We start from the raw sequence: 22,714 nt of genomic DNA on the forward strand, positions 1-22,714 counted from the left end.
TTATGAAATGATAGAGAATCTTTTCCTGATTGTAATGACACCAAAAAAACGAAATTTGATGGAAAACTGACGGAATTATGCTCTCGCAAAGTTAGCGACCTCAGCGCTGTTTACAAATCGGCGATTTCGCCCACTTTGAGCCCAATTTTCAGCTAATTCCATTATTCCAGTCGCCCAAACTCATAGCTATTTCTTTAGAGCTCTATTTTTTCTATCGATTGAGTACAAGAAACTGCCCATTTACTGATTTCAACTACCTAATAATGTGGTCAGAAATTTGCAATTTGGCCAATTTCACGAAAACTAAAAAATATGACAATTTCAAAATAAGGTCCAGAATGAACAATGCAGACATTCCTGGCTCTAAAATAACATTTTCTTTGCTCATCAGTCATGTCTCCAGGCCCCTCTAATATTACTCTTGCTTTCTATTTTGAATTTTTATTCAAACAAAAAATAGAAGACTTACTATTATGCAGACTACTGCAATACTGTAATAATTGTATAAATAACATCAACCCATTCATGACTGCATATTAGAATGGCTAGTTGGACATTTATTGGACAATGGCATCATTTGTTTACTTTTGAACATTGGCAAAAATCAAACATTTCCCCAACTTTGAGCTCCATTTCTAGGTTCTTTTTATTTTTTTTTTTTTATTATCACACTGGCCGATTCCCACCAAGGCAGGGTGGCCCGAAAAAGAAAAACTTTCACCATCATTCACTCCATCACTGTCTTGCCAGAAGGGTGCTTTACACTACAGTTTTTAAACTGCAACATTAACACCCCTCCTTCAGAGTGCAGGCACTGTACTTCCCATCTCCAGGACTCAAGTCCGGCCTGCCGGTTTCCCTGAACCCCTTCATAAATGTTACTTTGCTCACACTCCAACAGCACGTCAAGTATTAAAAAACATTTGTCTCCATTCACTCCTATCAAACACGCTCACGCATACCTGCTGGAAGTCCAAGCCCCTCGCACACAAAACCTCCTTTACCCCCTCTCTCCAACCTTTCCTAGGCCGACCCCTACCCCGCCTTCCTTCCACTACAGACTGATACACTCTTGAAGTCATTCTGTTTCGCTCCATTCTCTCTACATGTTCTTTTTATAGTAAAATCAATCAAAATCACCTCTATTTCTATAATATGTTTTCCATTGTATCAAATGAGACCAAGAAAACGAGAATACAACAATAAATACTATACGAAAATAGACCACAAAGTCGGCATTTTAATTAAAAAAACGGTCGGAGTTTTTTTTTTCTCATTATGCACTGCGTGCTCCAGGATTTTTTTTATATGGTGCACACTGACCACACAGACCCATTCTCTCAAATGTGGGCCTACCAGCTTTCTCCTGCTTGATTTGAAGCCGCTAGAATTTATGAGTATATATACGTCAAACACGGTACCTCGTAAGACGTATATATACAGCCGCGACAGTCAAAGGGTTAAGGTCCTGTAGATGTAGATTGCACAGTAGTAAGTGTGGATGTACTGAACAGGGAGTAAGTTTAGATCTATGAAGAGGGGGGGGGGTGTTGCCAGGGATGGGATTTAGTGATTATTCTTACTGCAGCTTTTTGTTGGGTTATTATTGGCTTTAGGTATGTTGCTGCAGTTGATCCCCAAGCACAAATAGCATAGGTGAGGTATGGATAAATAAGTGAGTGGTATAGTGTGAGAAGGGCATTTTGCGGCACGTAGTATCATATCTTGGAGAGGATCCCAACCGTTTTGGATACTTTTTTGGTTATGTGTTGGATATGGGTGCTGAAATTCAGGTTGTTGTCAAGGTATAGGCCTAGGAATTTGCCCTCATTATGTCTGGTAATTAGAGTGTTGTCGATCTTAATGTTAATTTGTGCATCTCCTGCTCTGCTACCAAACATAGTTGCCTTTTAGTAGTAACACTAGCCACACCAGAGGTACTGGGCTGAGGGTCTGGTGTGGCCACACTGGTCACACCAGAGGTGATAAGCTGAGGGTCACTTGGGTTATCATCAATATTTTCACTAATCCCTTGATCATTAGTGGCCACATCAATGTCAGATCCACTAAACCCGTGTTCTGTATATCACTTTCCTTGAATAATATGACGAAGTGTGAGTGAATCACAGGGGTTTGTCATGGTGTTGACCCAAGGTGGTGCTTAAACTAACTGGTGGTACCGGAGGGTCCCCGATTTTTTTCATACTGCATATACTAAGTACGTACTCAGTCCCATTCTCTTTTGTCTAGGCCATTCAGGCCTGTCTTGCCAAATTTGAAGGCAGGAAAAATAAAACGTTGATCTACGTTTGGAGCATTAGCGGTTCTAACGTAGATCTACATTTTGATAGTTTAAGGGTTAATATGATGGTGTAAATATGTTGTTAGGCCTTTATATGTATTTAACCCCTTCAGGGTCCAAGGCCAAAATCTGAAGTGGTGCCCCAGTGTCCAAGAATTTTCAAAAAAAAAATTTGTTATTTTTTCTTGTGAAATGGTAGAGAATCCTTTTGTGAAGGTAATAAAACAAAAAGTACGAAATTTGATGGAAAATTGACGAAATTACGCTCTCACAAATTTTGATGTGTCAGCGATATTTACGAATCGGCGATTTTGCTGACTTTGACTCCCATTTTAGGCCAATTACATTATTCCAGTCGACCAAATTCTTAGCTATTTCACTAGTATTACTTCTATTCAATCGATTGAGCACAAGAAATCGCCAAGTCAACTGTTTCAACTACAAAATAATGTGATTGGAAATTGGTAATTTGGCCAATTTAACACAAAGTTCAAAATATTCCAATTTCAAAATAGGGTCCAGAATAAACAATGTAGGTATTCCTGGGACTAAACTAACATTTCCTCTGTTCATTAGTTACGTTTTGAGGCTTTACAAATAAATTCCAATTTGATTTCTTATTCACATAATGAATTTTTATTCACACCAAAAAATAGAAGATTTACTGTTATGCAAAATTGTAATAATTGTATAAATATCATCACCACATTTGTAAATGTATATTAGACCCACCAGCTCGTGTGTATTAGACGTGTGAGGTCGTTTGTTTACTCTTGAACATCGGCAAAATTTTAACATTTCCGCTACTTTGAGCTCAGTTTCAAGCCATTTCCAGTGCTAAAACCAATCAAAATCATCACTATTTCTGTAATATGTCTTCCATTCTATCAATTGAGACCAAGAAATCGCAAATACAACTATAAAAAACATACGAAAAAACACTGCAAAGTCACTGTTTTAATCGAAAATCATGGTCTCAGTTTTTTTTCTCTCATTATACACAGTGTGCTGCAGGATTTGTTTTATGTGGTGCACACATACCACATAGATGTATTCTCTCATATCTAGGCCCAAATGTACCACTCACAGTTTATCAGAGTGAGTTGAGCTCATGACGTAGATCTACGGTTTGGACCCTGAACGTAAAGCCGTAGATCTACGGGAAGGACCCTGAAAGGGTTAAAAGTGAAAGAAAAAAGGTGATTCACTTTACGGCAGTAGCCTGGAACCTAACCTGCCATATAATCGGGGCTCTCCTGTACTGAATCCTCTGGAAATAGATGACTGATAAATAGTAAATTAAATTTCCTATATGTTTTACCTTTTGCCTGCTGTGTGACCTTTATGGGTTTAGTGCTTAGTTATGATTATAATAATTGCCCTCCTCATTTAAATGGTCTTGAGGTGAACAGGAAAATATTGCCTCTGCCCTCCAGTTTTCCTGATGAGTTTTAGTATTTTCTTTAATTATAATGTACTCTATACTAAAATTGTATGCAGCCTCGACCAAAAGGATGCAGTCATGAGTGTGGGAAAGCGTGTCATCCAGAACCATGTGCACCTTGTGAAAAACTTTTGAGAATAAAGTGCCACTGTAGCCTGAGCCAGCTTTATGTAAAGTGTCAAGTCTGGAATACTGCCACACAAGTGGAAGAAATGCAAAGTTGCAAAAACCAATGTAACAAACTGGTAAGTCAAAAGAGTTAAGATTTCTGTCACACTTCATATGAATTATTTTAATTGTTTCTTTTATATTAATTGAATGGAATATAAGGGTAGGATTAATAATAGGGCAAGCTTGGCCTAAATGCTTGTTACTGAATTGGACAGAAGTATTATTTTCATGAGAGCTAGTGTTTTTGTGGGTAATGCCTGGTTTGATAAAAAAAAAATTAACTCATATGAGTCATTCAGTGCTGTACTCCAATCTATGTTCTGTATTTGGGTGCACATGCCAAGCATGATGAACACATCATCATGCTCAGGTAGCATTACAAGCAAATAATGTAATGAATTGCTAGTTTTGTTTGTATTTTAGTTTTTATTTTCACTGCATATATATTTCTGTATATATGGTTAATAAGAGGTTTAGAGTAAAGATATTAATCTTACAGATTGTAATTAATTTTTTCAAAATTCATATTTTTCAGATTTTATGTGCATAGTATTTACATTGGAATCTTGTATGAAATGATTTTGCTTCCCTTGAACAAGTTTAGCTTTAATAGATCTTGTTTAAAATATTGCTTTCAGATATCCTGCAATCACCGGTGCATGAAGGATTGTCATAGTGGCCCCTGCAGTGAACCACAAAGCTGTCACAAACGTGTAACAGTCCGCTGCTTATGTAAGAGGCAGAGGAAAGAAGCTTTCTGTTACCTTGTTTTTGCAGGAAAGGTCACTCTGGATTGTAATGACATTTGTGTTACAGAGATGGAAGAGAAGAAAAAGGTGTGTTCTCTATGTATTACTGTACATTGGTTGTGTTTTTCATGATAATGCACAGATTTTTTTTTAACACGTCGGCCATTTCCCACTGAGGCAGAGTGACCCAAAAAGAAAGAAAAAAACTTTCATCATCCAGCACTCTCACCATCATTCATACATAATCACCTGTAGATTGTACTACAATGATATTTCAGAGTGTCCTAGGTTTTGCCTACAATTTGTGGGTTGTGAGTTCCAACTACAGTGGACCCCTGACATTCGATGGCATCGACATTCGATAAATCCAACATTCGATGCATTTTAACACAAAAATTTTGCCTCGACATTCGATGGAAAACCCGACATTCAATACGATTTGTACGAGACATGTCCATGTGTGGCCTGAACTGCCCCGTGTGTGCCAATGTATACAAGCCAGTCAGTGTGCGAGCATCTAAGGATACATTCGGTACATTCCATATTATCCATATTATCACTGTTTTTGGTGCTTGTTTCTGCAAAATAAGTCACCATGGGCCCCAAGAAAGCTTCTAGTGCCAACCCTGTGGTAAAAAGGGTGAGAATTAGTATGGAAATTAAGAAAGGTTTTGAAGGGTTTGGGGCTAACCCTGAGAAGCCAATGCCAGTTGTGGAATCCATTGTGCCTACTTCAAAGATTAAGGAAATGTGTGCAAAGTGGGTTGAACTGCAAACCTTTATTGGTGAAAATCACCCTAACACAGCTATTGCAAGCCGTGCTGGTGATTATTACAATGACAATGTTGTGGTCCATTTTAGACAAATCTTAAAGGAACGGGAGGTACAGAGCTCTATGGACAGATATGTTGTGTGACAGAAGTCCAGTGACTCTCAAGCTGGTCCTAGTGGCATTAAAAGAAGAAGGGAAGTAACCCCGGAAAAGGACTTGCTACCTCAAGTCCTAATGGAGTGGGATTCCCCTTCTAAACAATAGGTTCAACACTCTCCCCTCCTCCCATCCCATCAATCATCACCAGATCTTCATTAAAGGTAAGTGTCAATTATTCTATTGTTATTATTCCATTGTTATTGTTGTTGTTGTAATTATTCTATTGCATTAAACTTAATATTTCATGTGGTAAAAGTTTTTTTTTCATACTTTTGGGTGTCTTGCATGGATTAATTTGATTTCCATTATTTCTTATGGGGAAAATTGATTCGCTGTATACAGTGGATCCCCGGTTTGCGATATTAATCCGTTCCTGAGAGCTCATCGTAACCAAAAATATCAGAAAGCGAATCAATTTTCCCCATAAGAAATAATGGAAATCAAATTAATCCGTGCAAGACACCCAAAAGTATAAAAAAAAAAATTTTACCACATGAAGTATTAAGTTTAATGCACACAAACTGAAGAAGACGTGCACAGTTTGTAGTACTCTACTAACAATAGAATACATGACACTTACCTTTAATGAAGATCTGGTGATGATTGATGGGATGGGAGGAGGGGAGAGTGTCGAAGTTGGTAATGTTTAGAAGGGGAATCCCCTTCCAGTAGGACTTGAGGTAGTAAGTCCTTTTCCGGGGTTACTTCCCTTCTTCTTTTAATGCCACTAGGACCAGCTTGAGAGTCACTGGCAGCCTCGCCATGCCTAATCACACTATGTATGCCACTACGATTCTTAAATCTTTCAAACCAACCTTTGCTGGCCTTAAATTCACTCACATCACCACTAGTTGCAGGCAATCTCTTTACCAAATCGTCATGCAACTGCCTAGCCTTTTCATAAATGATCGCTTGAGAGATGCTATCTCCTGCTATCTGTTTTTCATTTATCCACACCAATAACAGTCTCAACATCTTCTAACACTTGCGGTCGCTGTTTTGTAATCACAGTTGCACCTTTTGCAACAACAGCTTCCTTGATTGCCGTTTTCCTGGTCACTATAGTAGAGATGGTTGATTGGGGTTTTGTATACAACCTGGCCAGCTCCGACACACGCACTCCACTTTCGTACTTTGCAATTATCTCTTTCTTCATTTCAATAGTCATTAGCACCCTTTTTCTCGAAGGGTTGGCACTAGAAGCTTTCTTGGGGCCCATGGGGACTTATTTTGCAGAAACAAGCACCAAAAACACTGTGATAATATGGAATGTACCGAATGTATCCTTAGATGCGAGCACACTGGCTGGCTTGTAAACACTGGCACACATGTGGATACATCTCGGACAAATCATATACCGGGTTTTTTAACGGGAACCGAGGCAAAATTTTTGCTATATAATACATCACATACCGGATTTATCAGATACCGATGGCATCGCGAACCAGGAGTCCACTGTACATCTTATGAGCCAGTGTTTCTGACATATTAACCCTTTGACTGTCGAAGGGCCCAATCCTGAAGTTGCTCCTGGTGTCGCAAAATATTCGAAAAAAAAAAAAATTATTTTTTCTTATGAAATGATAGAGAATCTTTTCCCGATTGTAAAGACACCAAAAAAACGAAATTTGATGGAAAACTGACGGAATTACGCTCTCGTGAAGTTAGCAACTTCGGCGATATTTAAAAATCGGCAATTTCGCCCACTTTGAGCCCTATTTTCGGCTAATTCCGTTATTCCAGTCAACCAAACTCATAACTATTTCTTCAGAACTCTATTTTTTTCTATCGATTGAGCACAAGAAACTGCCCATTTACCGATTTCAACTACCCAATAACATGGTCAGAAATTTGCAATTTGGCCAATTTCACGAAAATTAAAAAATACGACAATTTCAAAATAAGGTCCAGAATGAACTATGCAGACATTCCTGGCTCTAAAATAAGATTTTCTTTGTTCATCAGTCATGTCTCCAGGTCCCTGTGATATTACTCTTGCTTTTTATTTTGAAATTTTATTCAAACAAAAAATAGAAGATTTACTGTTATGCAGACTTCTGCAATACTGTAATAATTGTGAAAATTACATCAACCCATTCATGACTGCGTATTAGAATGGCTATTTGGACATTTATTGGACAATGACATCATTTGTTTACTTTTGAACATCGGCAAAAATCAAACATTTCCTGTACTTTGTGCTCCATTTCCAGGTTCCTTTTATAGTAAAATTAATCAAAATCACCTCCATTTCTATAATATAGTTTCCATTCTATCAAATGAGACCACGAAAACGAGAATACAACCACAAATACTATACGAAAATAGACCACAAAGTCGGCATTTTAATTAAAAAAAACGGTCGGAGTTTTTTTTTTCTCATTATGCACTGCGTGCTCCAGGATTTTTTTTATGTGGTGCACACTGACCACACAGACCCATTCTCTCACATGTGGGCCTACTAGCTTTCTCCTGCCTGATTTGAAGCTGCTAGAATTTATGAGTATATATACGTCAAACACGGTACCTCACAAACGTATATATACGGCCGCGACAGTCAAAGGGTTAATATGCATAAATTCTAGCGGCTTCAAATCAAGCAGGAGAAAGCTGGTAGCCCCACTTGTGAGAGAATGGGTCTGTGTGGTCAGTGTGCATCACATAAAAAAAAATCCTGCAGCACGCAGTGCATAATGAGAAAAAAAAAAAAACTTTATCGTTTTTTTGGATTAAAACGCCGACTTTGAGGTGTATTTTCGTATAGTATTTATCGTTGTATTCTCATTTTCATGGTCTTGCCTGATTAAATGGAAAACATATTACAGAAATTGAGATGATTTTGATTAGTTTCACGATGAAAACGACCTTGAAATTGAGCTCAAAATAGCGGAAATGTTCGATTTTTACCAATGTTCAGGAGTAAGCAAATCACACCACACGTCCAGTACACATCAACTGGGGAGTCTAATATTCTTTCACTAGTGCACTGATATTATTTATATCATTTTTACAATAATGCGGTAGTCTGCATAACAGTAAATTTTGTATTTTTTGTTTGAATAAAAAATCAAAATAGAAAGCAATAGTAATATAAGAGGAGCCTAGAGACGTGACTAATGAACAGAGGATATGTTATTTTAGTGCCAAGAATGTCTACATTGTTTATTCTGGACCCTATTTTGAAATTGGCATCTTTTTTAATTTGAGTGAAATTGGCCAAATTGCCAATTTCTGATCACTTTATTGGGTAGTTCAAATCGGTAAATGGGCAGTTTGTTGTACTCAACTGATAGAAAAAATGGAGTTCTAAAGAAATAGCTAAGAGTTTGGTGAACTGGAACAATGGAATTGGCCAAAAACAGGGCTCAAACTCGGCGAAATTGCCAATGCGTATATGTCGCCGAGACCGCTAACTTCGCGAAGCATAATTCCGTGAGTTTTCGACCAAATTTTGTACTTTTGGTGTCATTACCATCGGGAAAAGATTCTCTATCATTTCATAAGAAAAAATAATTTTTTGTTCCAAAACTTTTGCGACATAGAATGACAGTTTCAGAAAGGGGCCTGCGACAGTCAAAGGGTTAATAGCGCAAAAAGAAATATTATACGAGGTAGTTGGTACTAGCTAGTAAAAGATGGTACAAGGAATTGCACAATAGTGTAGTAGGAACATACACTAATTTGATATTTGTAAATTGGGAGTAAAGGGAAAATTGGGTAAGATTGTGTAAAAAAAATATTAAGGGAATTATAACAGTGCTTTAAATGGGAATAATTGGTAATATAGATATTACTAAAGAGTAAATTTCTTATTAACAAATAATAAACTGTAAATGGGAAATCTGGGAAGATTACACAATTTGAGTCACACAAGGAACTGTGTGAGAAACATGAGACAGTGAGGTGATAAATACTATCCGGGAAGTAATAGTACAGGGATTAGTCCAATAATGGCATAATAGCATACACTAATGTAGTATAAAGATTTGGTCACTAATGTTAGTCAGACTCTGTAAGGTTTGCATCACGAAGGAAGTTTGCTACTTCATTTTCATTTGTAATATAGTACACACGGCCTACATTTGTTTTCCTTACTTGAATTTGTCCATCACATACGAAGCACTGGTGAATTTTATCATTATTCTCACGTTTCAGTTTTCTTACTCTGTACAGGAGATTCTGACATTTTCTTGCGAGACACTCATTTATGTATACATTTTTTTTTGCTTTAATAGACGAACTTAGATCTTTTTTTTGTCTTGTGTGTGAAATCTAAGCATAACACTTTTTCTACCTTGGTTCCCTAGTAACCATAATTCTTTTATTTCTAATGCTGGCACACTAACCTTTAGGTGGTCATATGTGATCCGAAGAGTTGTATCGTTGCATTTGGCATGGTTTAGTTCACTAGGAAAGAGTGGACTGTTAATTACTACTGTATCAGATAACTTATCTTGCTCTGTTTTGCCATCTTGGTAAGCAAGATATTTAGTCAGTTGGGTATCCATGTTGATTTTCCAGTCCTTGATTGCATCTTCGCCCTTTGTGTTTAGGGATGTTATTTGACCTGTGTGACTGGCTATAACTGCTTGGAGGGTCTTGCCAAAATCAGTCATTCCAGCTGATGTTAGCTGTTGTTCAAGGCTGTTGATCTTATTTTCAAGGTGGGATAACTTAGATTCATGGTTTGTTATTATTGTCTGATGATTCATGTTTTCAGTATGAAGATTCATGTTATCTGCTGTTAGGGTGATGTATTTTAGAGTGTCAAGATCATTGGTCATACTTGGGAGCGTATCAGATGGGTTAAATCCTATGAAGGCAGTAGAGGTAAAGAGGGAGTCAGTCATGGTTGATGTTGTTGTTGACGAGTCGCCTTGGTTGGTGGGTGAGGGGGAGTCGGCCATGTTTGTTGTTATTGATGCGTCGCTCTGGGTGGTGAGGGGTGTGGATGGGGCTCCGGCGTCCTGCTGGGTCGTCAAATGGAATAGTCGATTTCTAGGTGCTATCTTGCTGTTCTTGGTGTTGTTTCTTCTATGATTTGATCTCATAGTAGTACAGGAGTTGCTGTGGTAAGATGGAGAAACTATATTAGTTAAGAGCTTGGAGTAGGTAGTCGTCTGGCAGCGGGGCTGTGCTTGGGGTTTGAGGGGCATTCTTCACTTCGAAGTAACCCCCAGAGAGGGCTTTGCTACCTGAAGGAGATTCCTCTTCCAAACAATAACTCCTCCCTATCTTCCAGAAGCCAGCATTAGTCTTCAATAAAGGTATGTAATACTGATTTAACTGTTAAAAAAAATTATTTTTTTGTGAATATTTTTGTCTGGAATGGATTAATTGTATTTACATTAATTCTTATGGGAAATATTATTTCGGTTTTAGGCCGAGCTTCTGGAACAGATTACGGCCAGTAACCGAGGTCCACGGTATACTCTGATAATTATTCTCATGTATACCTGTAAATAAATAAACTTACACACTTTGCTGGCATGCAGGTACACATTAATAAAACCACTAACAGTGTCTTGTGTCTTGAGATGCCATATTAGTAATGATAATAATAATACTCAATAATAATCGCTGAGTATTATGTTAATATACACATTTTCATTAATCCATCTATGATATTTTTTCAAAATTATATAAACATAATACGTAACATATAAAAATGATAAATACACCCCACAGTAGAATAAACAAACATAAACATGAGATGTGGTAGCCAGACGACTTGTACGAGTGACGGCAAGAATAACATTTTCTCTATTCCAACATAAGAGAAAATGTGTTACTAGGGGTAACCGTATAAAATTATTCCTTTCGTATGCCCTCACTCAGAGCGTCATTTCTACTAAAAATGGTGTCACCTGAGAATGGGAGTGTTCCTCTTTATTTATTCTACCATATCAATGTAGAGACAACTTCTACACAATGTAACTTGTACACAAACCACACATGTTCACCTGGTTTGTTTACAGAACTCGTGTCCGCCTGGTTTGTTTACATAACTCCGTGCCTGTCCTCTCTCATGTACTCATTCTCTCATTTATTCATTTTATCACTTCTGACCCTACATTAAGACTACAAACATTTTAAGGTAAGTAATGAGTGAACTGTACGTATATGCATTTTACCGCTCTGGGACGCTTAAATGTCATAGAATATTATGTGTGGGTGGGTTGGCATGGTATGGTAGCCTGGCTGGCTACCATACATACCACATTTGATTTCTTACAATAAATACTACTCATCTCACCCTAGATTAAGACTACAAATATTTTAAGGTAAGTAATGAGTGTACAGTGGAACCTCTACTTGCGAGTTTAATCCATTCCATGATCTTGCTCACAACTGGATTTGCTCGTTTGCAGAGTCAATTTTCCTCATTTAAATAAATTGAAATGCAATTAATCTGTTCCAGTGGAATTCTGTACTTCAATAATTTCGCTAATATCAACTCTACGGCTTATTTATCTATCTCACTTCATCTAATATGACATAATAAACAATATAAATAACACAGAAACCTGATATATACTCTAAAATGAATAAAATATGTCATTCACGTGGTGGTATGGGCGGTGTCAGCGGTGGATGAAAGTTTGGAGACTGGGCAAAATACTCCATGAATAATTTAGCTAATATCATCTATACGGCTTATTTATCTATCAGAGTTCATCTAATATGACATAACAAACAATATAAATAACATAGAAAGATGATATATACTCTAGAATGAATAAAATATGTCATTCATGTAGTGGTATGGGCGGTGTCGGCGGTGGACGAGAGTTTGTCTGGAGACTGGGCAAAATACTTCGTGAATAATTTCGCTAATATCATCTATATGGCTTATTTATATATCACAGTTCATCTAATATGACATAACAAACAATATGAATAACATAGAAACATGATATATACTCGAGAATGAATAAAATATGTCATTCATGTAGTGGTATGGGCGGTGTCGGCTGTGGACAAGAGTTTGTCTGGAGACCAATGAAAATACTTCATGAATAATTTTGCTAATATCATCAATATGGCTTATTTATATATCACAGTTCATCTAATATGACATAACAAACAGTAAAAATAACATAGAAACATGATATATACTCTAGAATGAATAAAATATGTCATTATGTAACAGGTGGAGGCAGCCACAATCGCTTCCTCTTTGTTGTGGTAAACACTGCCATCTAGTGATGGCCTTTTGAAGCCGTCTATTATAATTGTTATATGTAGTACTTCCAGCAAGCGTGCATGAGTGTGTTAGATAGGAGTGAATGGAGACGAATGATACTTGGGACCTGACGATCTGTTGGAGTGTGAGCAGGGTAATATTTAGTGAAGGGATTCAGGGAAACCAGTTATTTTCATATAGTCGGACTCGAGTCCTGGAAATGGGAAGTACAATGCCTGCACTTTAAAGGAGGGGTTTGGGATATTGGCAGTTTGGAGGGATATGTTGTGTATCTCTATACGTATATGCTTCTAAGCTGTTGTATTCTGAGCACCTCTGCAAAAGCAGTGATAATGTGTGAGTGGTGAAAGTGTTGAATGATGATGAAAGTATTTTCTTTTTGGGGATTTTCTTTCTTTTTTTTGGGTCACCCTGCCTCGGTGGGAGACGGCCGACTTGTTGAAAAAAAAAAAAAAAAAAAAAATGTAGTACATTATTATTATATATGTATTATTATTATACATATTATATTATTATTATTATTATTACAGTGGACCCTCGACCAACGATGGCATCGTCTAACGTTAAATCCGACTAGCGATACATTTTAATGCAAAAATTTTGCCTCGACTAGCGTTAAAAAACTCAACCAACGCGATTCATTCCATTCGAGACGCGTCCACTTGTGGCCAGTGTTTACGAGCCAGCCAGCCACCGCGGTCCCATCCAAATATACAATCGGAACATTTCATATTATCACAGCATTTTTAGTGATTGCACCTGCAAAATAAGTCACCATGGGCCCCAAGAAAGCTTCTAGTGCCAACCCTACAGCAGAAAGGGTGAGAATTACTATGGATATGAAATAAAGAGATCATTTCTAAAGGATTGGAGGTTAGTGGGGAGGATGTGGAAGTGTTGGTGGAGGACGACAATGATGAACTAACCACTGATGAGCTGCAAGATCATCTTTAACAGCAAGAGGCCCAACCTGAGGAAACTGCTCTGGAGGAGGGGATAGAGAAATTGAGGAAGTTGCCTACTTCAAAGATTAAGGAAATGTGTGCAGTGTGGCTTAAAGTGCAAACCTTTTTTGATGAAAATCACCCTGACACAGCTACTGCAAGCCGTGTTGGCAACCTGTACACTGTGTTATAGCCCATTTTAGGAAATTCTTAAAGGAACAGGAGGTACAGAGCTCTATAGACAGATATGTTGTGTGACAGAGGTCCAGTGACTCTCAAGCTGGTCCTAGTGGCATTAAAAGAAGAAGGGAAGTAACCCCGGGAAAGGACTTGACACCTCAAGTCCTAATGGAAGGGGATTCCCCTTCTATACACTAACACCATTCACACTCTCCCCTCCTCCCATCCCATCAATCATCACCAGATCTTCAATAAAGGTAAGTGTCATGTAATTGTACATGTCTTCTTCAGTTTGTGTGTATTAAAATTAATATTTCATGTGGTAAAAAAAATTTTTTCAATACTTTGGGGTGTCAGGAACGGATTAATTTGATTTCCATTATTTCTTATGGGGAAAATTAACTCGACTAATGATAATTTCAACTAATGATGAGCTCTCAGGAACGGATTAATATCATTGGTCGAGGGTCCACTGTACAGTGGACCCTCGCCTAACGATATTAATCCGTGCCTGAGAGCTCATTGTTAGCCGAAATTATCGTTGGCCGAGTTAATTTTCTCCATAAGAAATAATGGAAATCCAATTAATCCGTTCCAGACAGCCAAAAGTATTAAAAAAAAAAAAAAAATTTCATGAAATATACATTTCCCTACAAAGAAAACAATAAGACATGCACAATAACTACATAAATAAATGTTAAAATGACACTTACCCTTATTGAAGAGTATTGATGAGTGATACACTGTTTTTCTTGAACACCGGGATTTTCAGAGTGATACACGAGTAAAGGCTTCACTTTGTAATCCCCACTAGCATTACAACAAAACATGAGAGTTAGCCTGTCTTTCACAGGCGTGTGTCCTAGGAGTGCCTTTTCCTCCTGAGTAATGTAGGTCCTGTTTGGCATTTTCTTCCAGAACAGGCCTGTTTCGTCACAATTGAACACTTGTTGGGGGATGAATTTTTCAGCTTTGCCATGCCTTATTGCACTGTGTATGCCACTACAATTCTTAAATATCTCAAACCAACCTTTGCTGGCCTTAAATTCACCAATATGAACATTAGTTCCAGGCATTTTTTCCTGTTCATCTGGGTGTTAGTTGACTGTTGTGGGTCGCATCCTGGGGGACAAGATTAAGGACCCCAATGGAAATAAGTTAGTCCTCGATGATGCACTGGCTTTCTTGGGTTATCCTGGGTGGCTAACCCTCTGGGGTTAATCGTTTCTCGGTAACTGTTTCACGTTAAGCCACACCAAAAATACTCTCTCCACATCTTTGAGTAGTACAGCTGATGGTGGTGGAGCAACAGCTGACTGTGGTGCAGCAACAGCTGACTGTGGTGCAGCAACAGCTGACTGTGGTGCAGCAACAACTGACTGGTGCAGCAACAGCTGACTGTGGTGCAGCAACAGCTGACTGTGGTGCAGCAACAGCTGACTGTGGTGCAGCAACAGCTGACTGTAGTGCAGCAACAGCTGACTGTGGTGGAGCAACAGCTGATTGTGGTGCAGCAACAGCTGACTGTGGTGCAGCAACAGCTGATGGTGGTGCAGCAACAGCTGTGGTGCAGCAACAGCTGACGGTGATGCAGCAACAGCTGACGGTGGTGCAGCAGCAGCTGACTGTGGTAGGATAGTATTTCTCACCCTTTTTACCACAGGGTTTGCACTAGAAGCTTTCTTTGGGCCCATGGTGGCTTAGCAGTTACAAGCACTATAAACAATGGAATAATACAAAATGTATCGAATGTATGCATGCAACCGGCCTCCCTGGCTTGTAAACAATGACAGCAGGGCTGGATGGACAGGTTCGGGACGAGTCATGTTGGTCAGAAACATCTGACGATGGTGCAGCAGCAGCTGACTGTGGTGGAACAACAGATGACTGTGGTGCAGCAGCAGCTGACCATGGTGCAGCAGCAGCTGACTGTGGTGCAGCAGCAGCTGACTGATCCAGCAACAGCTGACCAGTCCAGCAACAGCTGATTGTGGTGCAGCAACAGCTGACTGTGGTGCAGCAACAGCTGACTGATCCAGCAACAGCTAACTGGTCCAGCAACAGCTGACCGATCCAGCAACAGCTGACTGGTCCAGCAACAGCTGACTGGTTCAGCAACAGCTGACCGTAGTGCAGCAACAGCTGACTGATCCAGCAACAGCTGACTGGTCCAGCAACAGCTGACCATGGTGCAGCAACAGCTGACTGATCCAGCAACAGCTGACTGGTCCAGCAACAGCTGACCATGGTGCAGCAACAGCTGACCATGGTGCAGCAACAGCTGACCGTGGTACAGCAACAGCTGACTGGTCCAGCAACAGCTGACCGTGGTGCAGCAACAGCTGACTGGTCCAGCAACAGCTGACCATGGTGCAGCAACAGCTGACTAGTCCAGCAACAGCTGATGGTGGTGCAGCAGCAGCTGACTGTGGTACGATAGTATTTCTCACCCTTTTTACCACAGGGTTGGCACTAGAAGCTTTGTGCAAGAAAGGTATAAAATACCGACAATATGAAAGTTAAGACACATGTGCAACATCTGGATATCTTTATTGTATGTAGACCTTTCGCCATCCATCTTTTGTATATAGTTCTACTGTCTTCCTATTATGTCCTAGAATCTGTATTGATAAAGCCACTGGATGGCGAAACGTCTACATACAATAAAGATATCCAGATGTTGCACATGTGTCTTAACTTTCATATTGTCGGTATTTTATACCTTTCTTGCACAACTTGTCAGACACTGCAACATCATGGAATCTTGGTTCAGAGGACATCTACAAGACCTTCTTCACGGCTGCTGCAACTAACCCATCTCTTTGGGAAGGACCTACTTCCACTGGGGAATCCCGCCTACCAGTGACTATGCCCTCGTCTGCTGCCCGTCCTTATCCACTGACGCCTATATAACCACCAGTCTTCTTGCCTTTGCTCCAGATTCTCCTCCACCACGATGCTGTCAACACTTACTCCAAGGCTGAGGGACTGATTATCTCATCTTTTGTATATAGTTCTACTGTCTTCCTATTATGTCCTAGAATCTGTATTGATAAAGCCACTGGATGGCGAAACATCTACATACAATAAAGATATCCAGATGTTGCACATGTGTCTTAACTTTCACTAGAAGCTTTCTTTGGGCCCATGGTGGCTTATTTAGCAGTTACAAGCACTATAAACAATGGAATAATACAAAATGTATCGAATGTATGCATGCAACTGGCCACCCTGGCTTGTAAACAATGACGGCAGTGCTGGATGGGCAGGTTCGGGACGAGTCATGTTGGTCAGAAAGAGCTGACTGTGGTGCAGCAGCAGCTGACTATGGTACAGCAGCAGCTGACTGTAGTGCAGCAGCAGCTGACCGTGGTGCAGCAGCAGCTGATCGTGGTGCTGCAGCAGCAGCTGACAGTGGTGCTGCAACAGCAGCTGACCATGGTGCTGCAACAGCAGCTGACCATGGTGCAGCAGCAGCTGACTGATCCAGCAACAGTTGACTGTGTTGCAGCAGTAGTTCACCATGGTGCAACAGCAGCTGACTGTGGTGCAGCAGCAGCTGACAGTGGTTCAGCAATAGCTGACTGTGATGCAGCAGCAGTTGACCATGGTGCAGCAACACCTGACTGTGGTACGATAGTATTTCTCACCCTTTTTACCACAGGGCTGGCACTAGAAGCTTTCTTTGGGCCCATGGTGGCTTATTTAGCAGTTACAAGCACTATAAACAATGAAATAATATAAAATGTACCGAATGTATGCATGCAACTGGCCACCCTGGCTTGTAAACAATGACAGCAAGGCAGCTGAAGCGCTCAGGCTGGACGGACAGGTTTGGGAGGAATCACGTTGGGCGAGTTTTTTATCGTTAAGCGGGCCAAAATTTTTACACTCAAGCGCTTCGTTAGGTGGATTTAACGTTATGCGATGCGTTCATAAGGCGAGGGTCCACTGTATTATTGTATTGTGTTATTATATGTATTATATTATTATTATACATATTATTATTATTGTGTAAATTTGTAATTTTTATTCACACAAAAAATATAATATTTACTGTTATTCCTTATTGCAATAATTGTATAAATAATGTCAACCCATTCACGACTGTATATTGGAATGGACAGTGACATCATTTGTTTACTCTGAAACAGCCAAGCAATTGACCATTTGTCCTAGGCACTTTTCGTCATGAAAGCAATCAAAATCATATCTATTTCTGTAATACATCTTCCATTCTATCAAATGAGACCAAAAAAACGAGAATACAACCATAAAAACCATTCGAAATTACCGCTAAGGGGTGGCTAATTGCTGAGAAGTGAACTCCATTATTTATGCTTAATTTCTTTCATTATTATTATTATTATTATTATTATATAAATAATTTGTATTTTTTATTCACACAAATATAAGCTTTACTGTTATTCCTTATTGCAATAATTGTATAAATAATGTCAACCCATTCACCACTGCATATTGGAATGGACAGTGACGTTATTTGTTTACTCTGAAACAGCCAAGCAATGGACCATTTCCTCTAGGTTGAGCTCTATTTCAAGGTACTTTTTGTCGTGAAAGCAATTAAAATCATATGTATTTCTGTAATGTATCTTCCATTCTATCAAATGAGACCAAAAAAAACAAGAATACAACCATAAAAACCATTCGAAATTACCGCTAAGGGGTGGCTAATTGCTGAAAAGTGAACTCCATTATTTATGCTTAGATTTCTTTCATTTTTGGTGCATGTTAAGAAGCATCTTTCCATCATACATTGCCCAAGTTTCAATCAGATAGTCCAACAAACAAATGAGATACAATTCCTGAGATAAAGAGCAAGAGCCCCTCACCAGTGTCAAGGAACCTGCCTTGAGGTCTGCTCGCTTGTGGAAATTTTGTTCGCGTATGGAAGCAAAAAATTGACCCATCGACTGCTCGTATTTGGAAAAACTCACACGTGGACACGCTCGCAAGTAGAGGTTCCACTGTACTATATGTGTATTTTACTTTTTATTGTTTTTTAATGCCTAGTTCTATTGCTAACTTAAGATATGTTAGTGTAAACTTGTTACCTAGTATTTCTATGCATTTATAAGTGGAAAAAGAGGGTGTTCCACTTTACGGGGGTTGCCTGGAACCTAACCTGTCGTATAAGTGGAGCCCTACTGTAGTACATTTTTTTCCTTTAACCAGCAAATTGCTTTTCAAGTTTGAGAAATGTATGTATTCATCTGTCATTATATACTAAACAGTTCAAAGGTATCTTAAAAATAATTGCCATAACACTGATCCATTTTAAGGCAAAAGAGGCAGAAGACAGGAGGAAGCTGGAAGAAGAGCAAGCACGGCAAAAAAGAGAATTGGAAGAATTTGAAAGGAAGATGGAAGGACGAAAAGGCAGACGTCGAAATAGGCGGCAACAAGAAATGGAGCCAGAACCAACATTTTGGGAGAAATATGGAAAAATTATATTGGTCGGTGCCATACCACTGGTTGGAGTAGGAGTCTATATGGTATTTGATTTATAAGGTTATTCTGCACGTAGCAGTTATTTCACCAGCTACATTTACCTTGCTTTTGTTAATGCACTTCTGGGTATACAGTACTTTGTATAGAAAATATTCAGGCAGTTATGTTAATAATTCAGTGTGTTCTGTCAGATTATTATTCTCTATGACATATTGGTCATTTTAACTTGGTGTCTAATTTCACTGATTCATAGGTTATAAAAATAATGCTGATTATTATAATGTATTTTTATATGAAAATTAAACAAGTCCCTCAAAAAGCTAGTACATAATTAGTGTTATTAAATTAGTCACCAACTGGTAGCAATAAACACTTTTTTTCCTTATATTAAATGTACAAATGCCATGTGAAGATACACAACCTATCATAGTACTGCCAGTGTATTTGTAGGCAGAATAAAAGATACTGTTTGTGGAATGCATATTATTTTCTGACAAAAGAAAAAAACTTGGTCAAAGAGGCCTTTAAAAAATATAGGTGTGGCTAGTGGAGTGAGTCCAAGACCAAGTAATATATATTCTTAATATAGGTAAATGACATGCTGCCACTTGGCCCATGAAAGCTGCTGAGACTGTGGGATGAAACAGTAGGATCACAGTTGGTGCTGCTGATACAACCATGTTGCAGAAGTGCTGATCATAAAATAATTTGTGTCAACTCTGTGGCTGAGTGGTTACAGTTTTGGGCCTGCTATATGCATGGACCATGGTTTGAGTACCCATCCTCTCTTCTGTTTATTCATATTGTACTGTTTAATGATTGTTTTTGTGAATATTGTTATAGATAGTAGGTTGGTAAACAGCAACCACCCAGGGAGGTACTACCGTCCTGCCAAGTGAGTGTAAAACGAAAGCCTGTAATTGTTTTACATGTTGGTAGGATTGCTGGTGTTCTTTTTCTGTCTCATAAACGTGCAAGATTTCAGTTACGTCTTGCTACTTCTACTTACATTTAGGTCACACTACACATACATGTACAAGCTTATATATATACACACCCCTCTGGGTTTTCTTCTATTTTCTTTCTAGTTCTTGTTCTTGTTGTTCATTTCCTCTTATCTCCACGGGGAAATGGAACAGAATTCTTCCTCCGTAAACCATGCGTGTTGTAAGAGGTGACTAAAATGCCAAGAGCAAGGGGCTAGTAACCCCTTCTCCTGTATAAGTTACTAGATTTAAAGAGAGAAACTTCTGTTTTTCTTTTAGGGCCACCCTGCCTTGGTGGGATACGGCTGGTGTGTTGAAAGGAGAAAGATATAAATATTGTGTACAAGTGGGTCGGACATACAACAGGCATGTGTGAGCATATTAGATAGGAGTGGAGACGAAGGGTTTTTGGGACTTGATGAGCTGTTGGAGAGGAAGAGAGCAGGGTAGTATTTTGTGACAGGACTCAGAGAAACCAGTTGGCTGGACTTGAGTCCTGAAGGTGGGAAGTACAATGCCTGAACTTTAACCCCTAAACGGTCCAAACGTATATATACGTTCTCTCGCCCAGTGCCTCGAATATTTTGAAAAATAAAAAAATTGTTTTTTTTTTTCATTGAAATAGAGAAAAATTTTCTAAGTGTTGTAGGATGAAAATAAAAAAATTAGGGTCAGTACTTACTGAGATATGAGGCTGCAAAGTTGGCACTTAATGGTCACCTGACGGCAACATCGAGTCCTGCTGCTTGCAGAAGTGTTGCCAATATATCATTTTTTCTCATTTTATATAATTTTTATGTTCTGATAATTACAATTTATTGTAGTTCTTGTCATTTCATAACCAATCTTTGTTCTGACACTAATACAGTGGACCCTCGGCTAACGAATGCATCGCATAATGTTAAATCCTCCCTGTCTATCTGTCTAGCTCTCTGTCTCAGAGAGAGCCACAAGACTGCTTCGTCATCACATTTACTCACATCTTCAAGCAGAGTATAGCACTTTGTCTGGATGTTTTGGGTTATCCTAGGTAATTTACACTATACGTACAGTGGACCCCCGCATAACGATCACCTCCGAATGCGACCAATTATGTAAGTGCGTTTGTACGTGTATGTTTGGGGGTCTGAAATGGACTAATCTACTTCACAATATTCCTTATGGGAACAAATTCGGTCAGTACTGGCACCTGAACATACTTCTGGAGTGAAAAAATATCGTTAACCGGGGATCCACTGTACTTGTATTTATGTGTACCTGTGAGACAGAGGTAGATAGAAAGAGAGAGAGATTGAAAGAGATACAGAGACAGATAGACAGACAGGCACAGATAGAGACAGGTAGACAGAGACAGAGATAGACAGACCCTAAACTTGGGGTTAACATCACTTTCCTCTTAAAAAAGGAGTGTTACCCCTTTGACTGTCGAAAGGCCCAATCCTGAAGTGTCTCCTGGTGTCGCAAAATATTCCAAAAAAAAGAAAATTTTTTTCTTATGAAAATGTTAAGATTATTTTTCTGGTTGTTTTAGTCCAAAAAAAGAATTTTCCCATCAGTACTTACCCAGATATAGAGGCATGAAGTTTGCAGAAAATGAGCCGTGTATGGCAACTGCCGCTCACTCGGTAAACTTTGGTTTACTTGTATTTGAAGGTTTGTTGTTTTTTCACTATTTTATTTTTTTCACATAACTTACGTGGCCTGTGAGACCAAAGTAAGATGCAATGTACATATATACACTCATTGTATACAACACAATAAGCACACAAACATAATTATCAATATATTGTTTACAAAACTTGCTTACAAAAACAAACAATACAAAAAATTGTTTATTACTATTGTTCTATAATATATATACCAATATGCAGTCACTGGACATATTCCTAGAAGTTCTGCTGCTTGTGTAACTCTTTGAATCATGGTGTCATACACAATGGTGTTTTACACTCCTCACACATAAAACCAGTGTGTGTGCATTTTTGTGGAAGTTTTTTTTTTTTATGTGCAAAGACAAAACACCTCGTCTGAGCAGTTTTCTTCAAAGTATTAGCAGGCAGTTGTGTTACGTAGTTTTTTTTTTTTTTTTTTTCAACAAGTTGGTCGTCTCCCACCGAGGCAGGGTGACCCAAAAAAAGAAAGAAAATCCCCAAAAAGAAAATACTTTCATCATCATTCAACACTTTCACCACACTCACACATTATCACTGCTTTTGCAGAGGTGCCCAGAATACAACAGCTTAGAAGCATATACGTATAGAGATACACAACATATCCCTCCAAACTGCCAATATCCCAAACCACTCCTTTAAAGTGCAGGCATTGTAC

At 38.8% G+C, this 22,714-nt stretch overlaps 1 protein-coding gene across 2 annotated transcripts in view; it reads left to right on the top strand.

Annotated features, from left to right (window-relative positions):
- LOC128692007 (NF-X1-type zinc finger protein NFXL1) overlaps nucleotides 1–19,877 on the top strand; it is a 204,499-nt gene extending 184,622 nt beyond the window's left edge. For both annotated transcript variants that reach the window (XM_070085222.1, XM_070085223.1), the window contains 3 exons: nucleotides 3,803–3,991; nucleotides 4,556–4,753; nucleotides 19,232–19,877. In XM_070085222.1, coding sequence (XP_069941323.1) covers nucleotides 3,803–3,991; nucleotides 4,556–4,753; nucleotides 19,232–19,459 — 615 coding nt within the window. In that variant the 3' untranslated portion in view covers nucleotides 19,460–19,877. The remainder of the gene's footprint in view (nucleotides 1–3,802; nucleotides 3,992–4,555; nucleotides 4,754–19,231) is intronic.
- Nucleotides 19,878–22,714: the final 2,837 nt, after the last annotated feature.

Source organism: Cherax quadricarinatus, chromosome 15 (genome assembly GCF_038502225.1).
Source record: "Cherax quadricarinatus isolate ZL_2023a chromosome 15, ASM3850222v1, whole genome shotgun sequence".
Classification (NCBI taxonomy): domain Eukaryota; kingdom Metazoa; phylum Arthropoda; class Malacostraca; order Decapoda; family Parastacidae; genus Cherax; species Cherax quadricarinatus.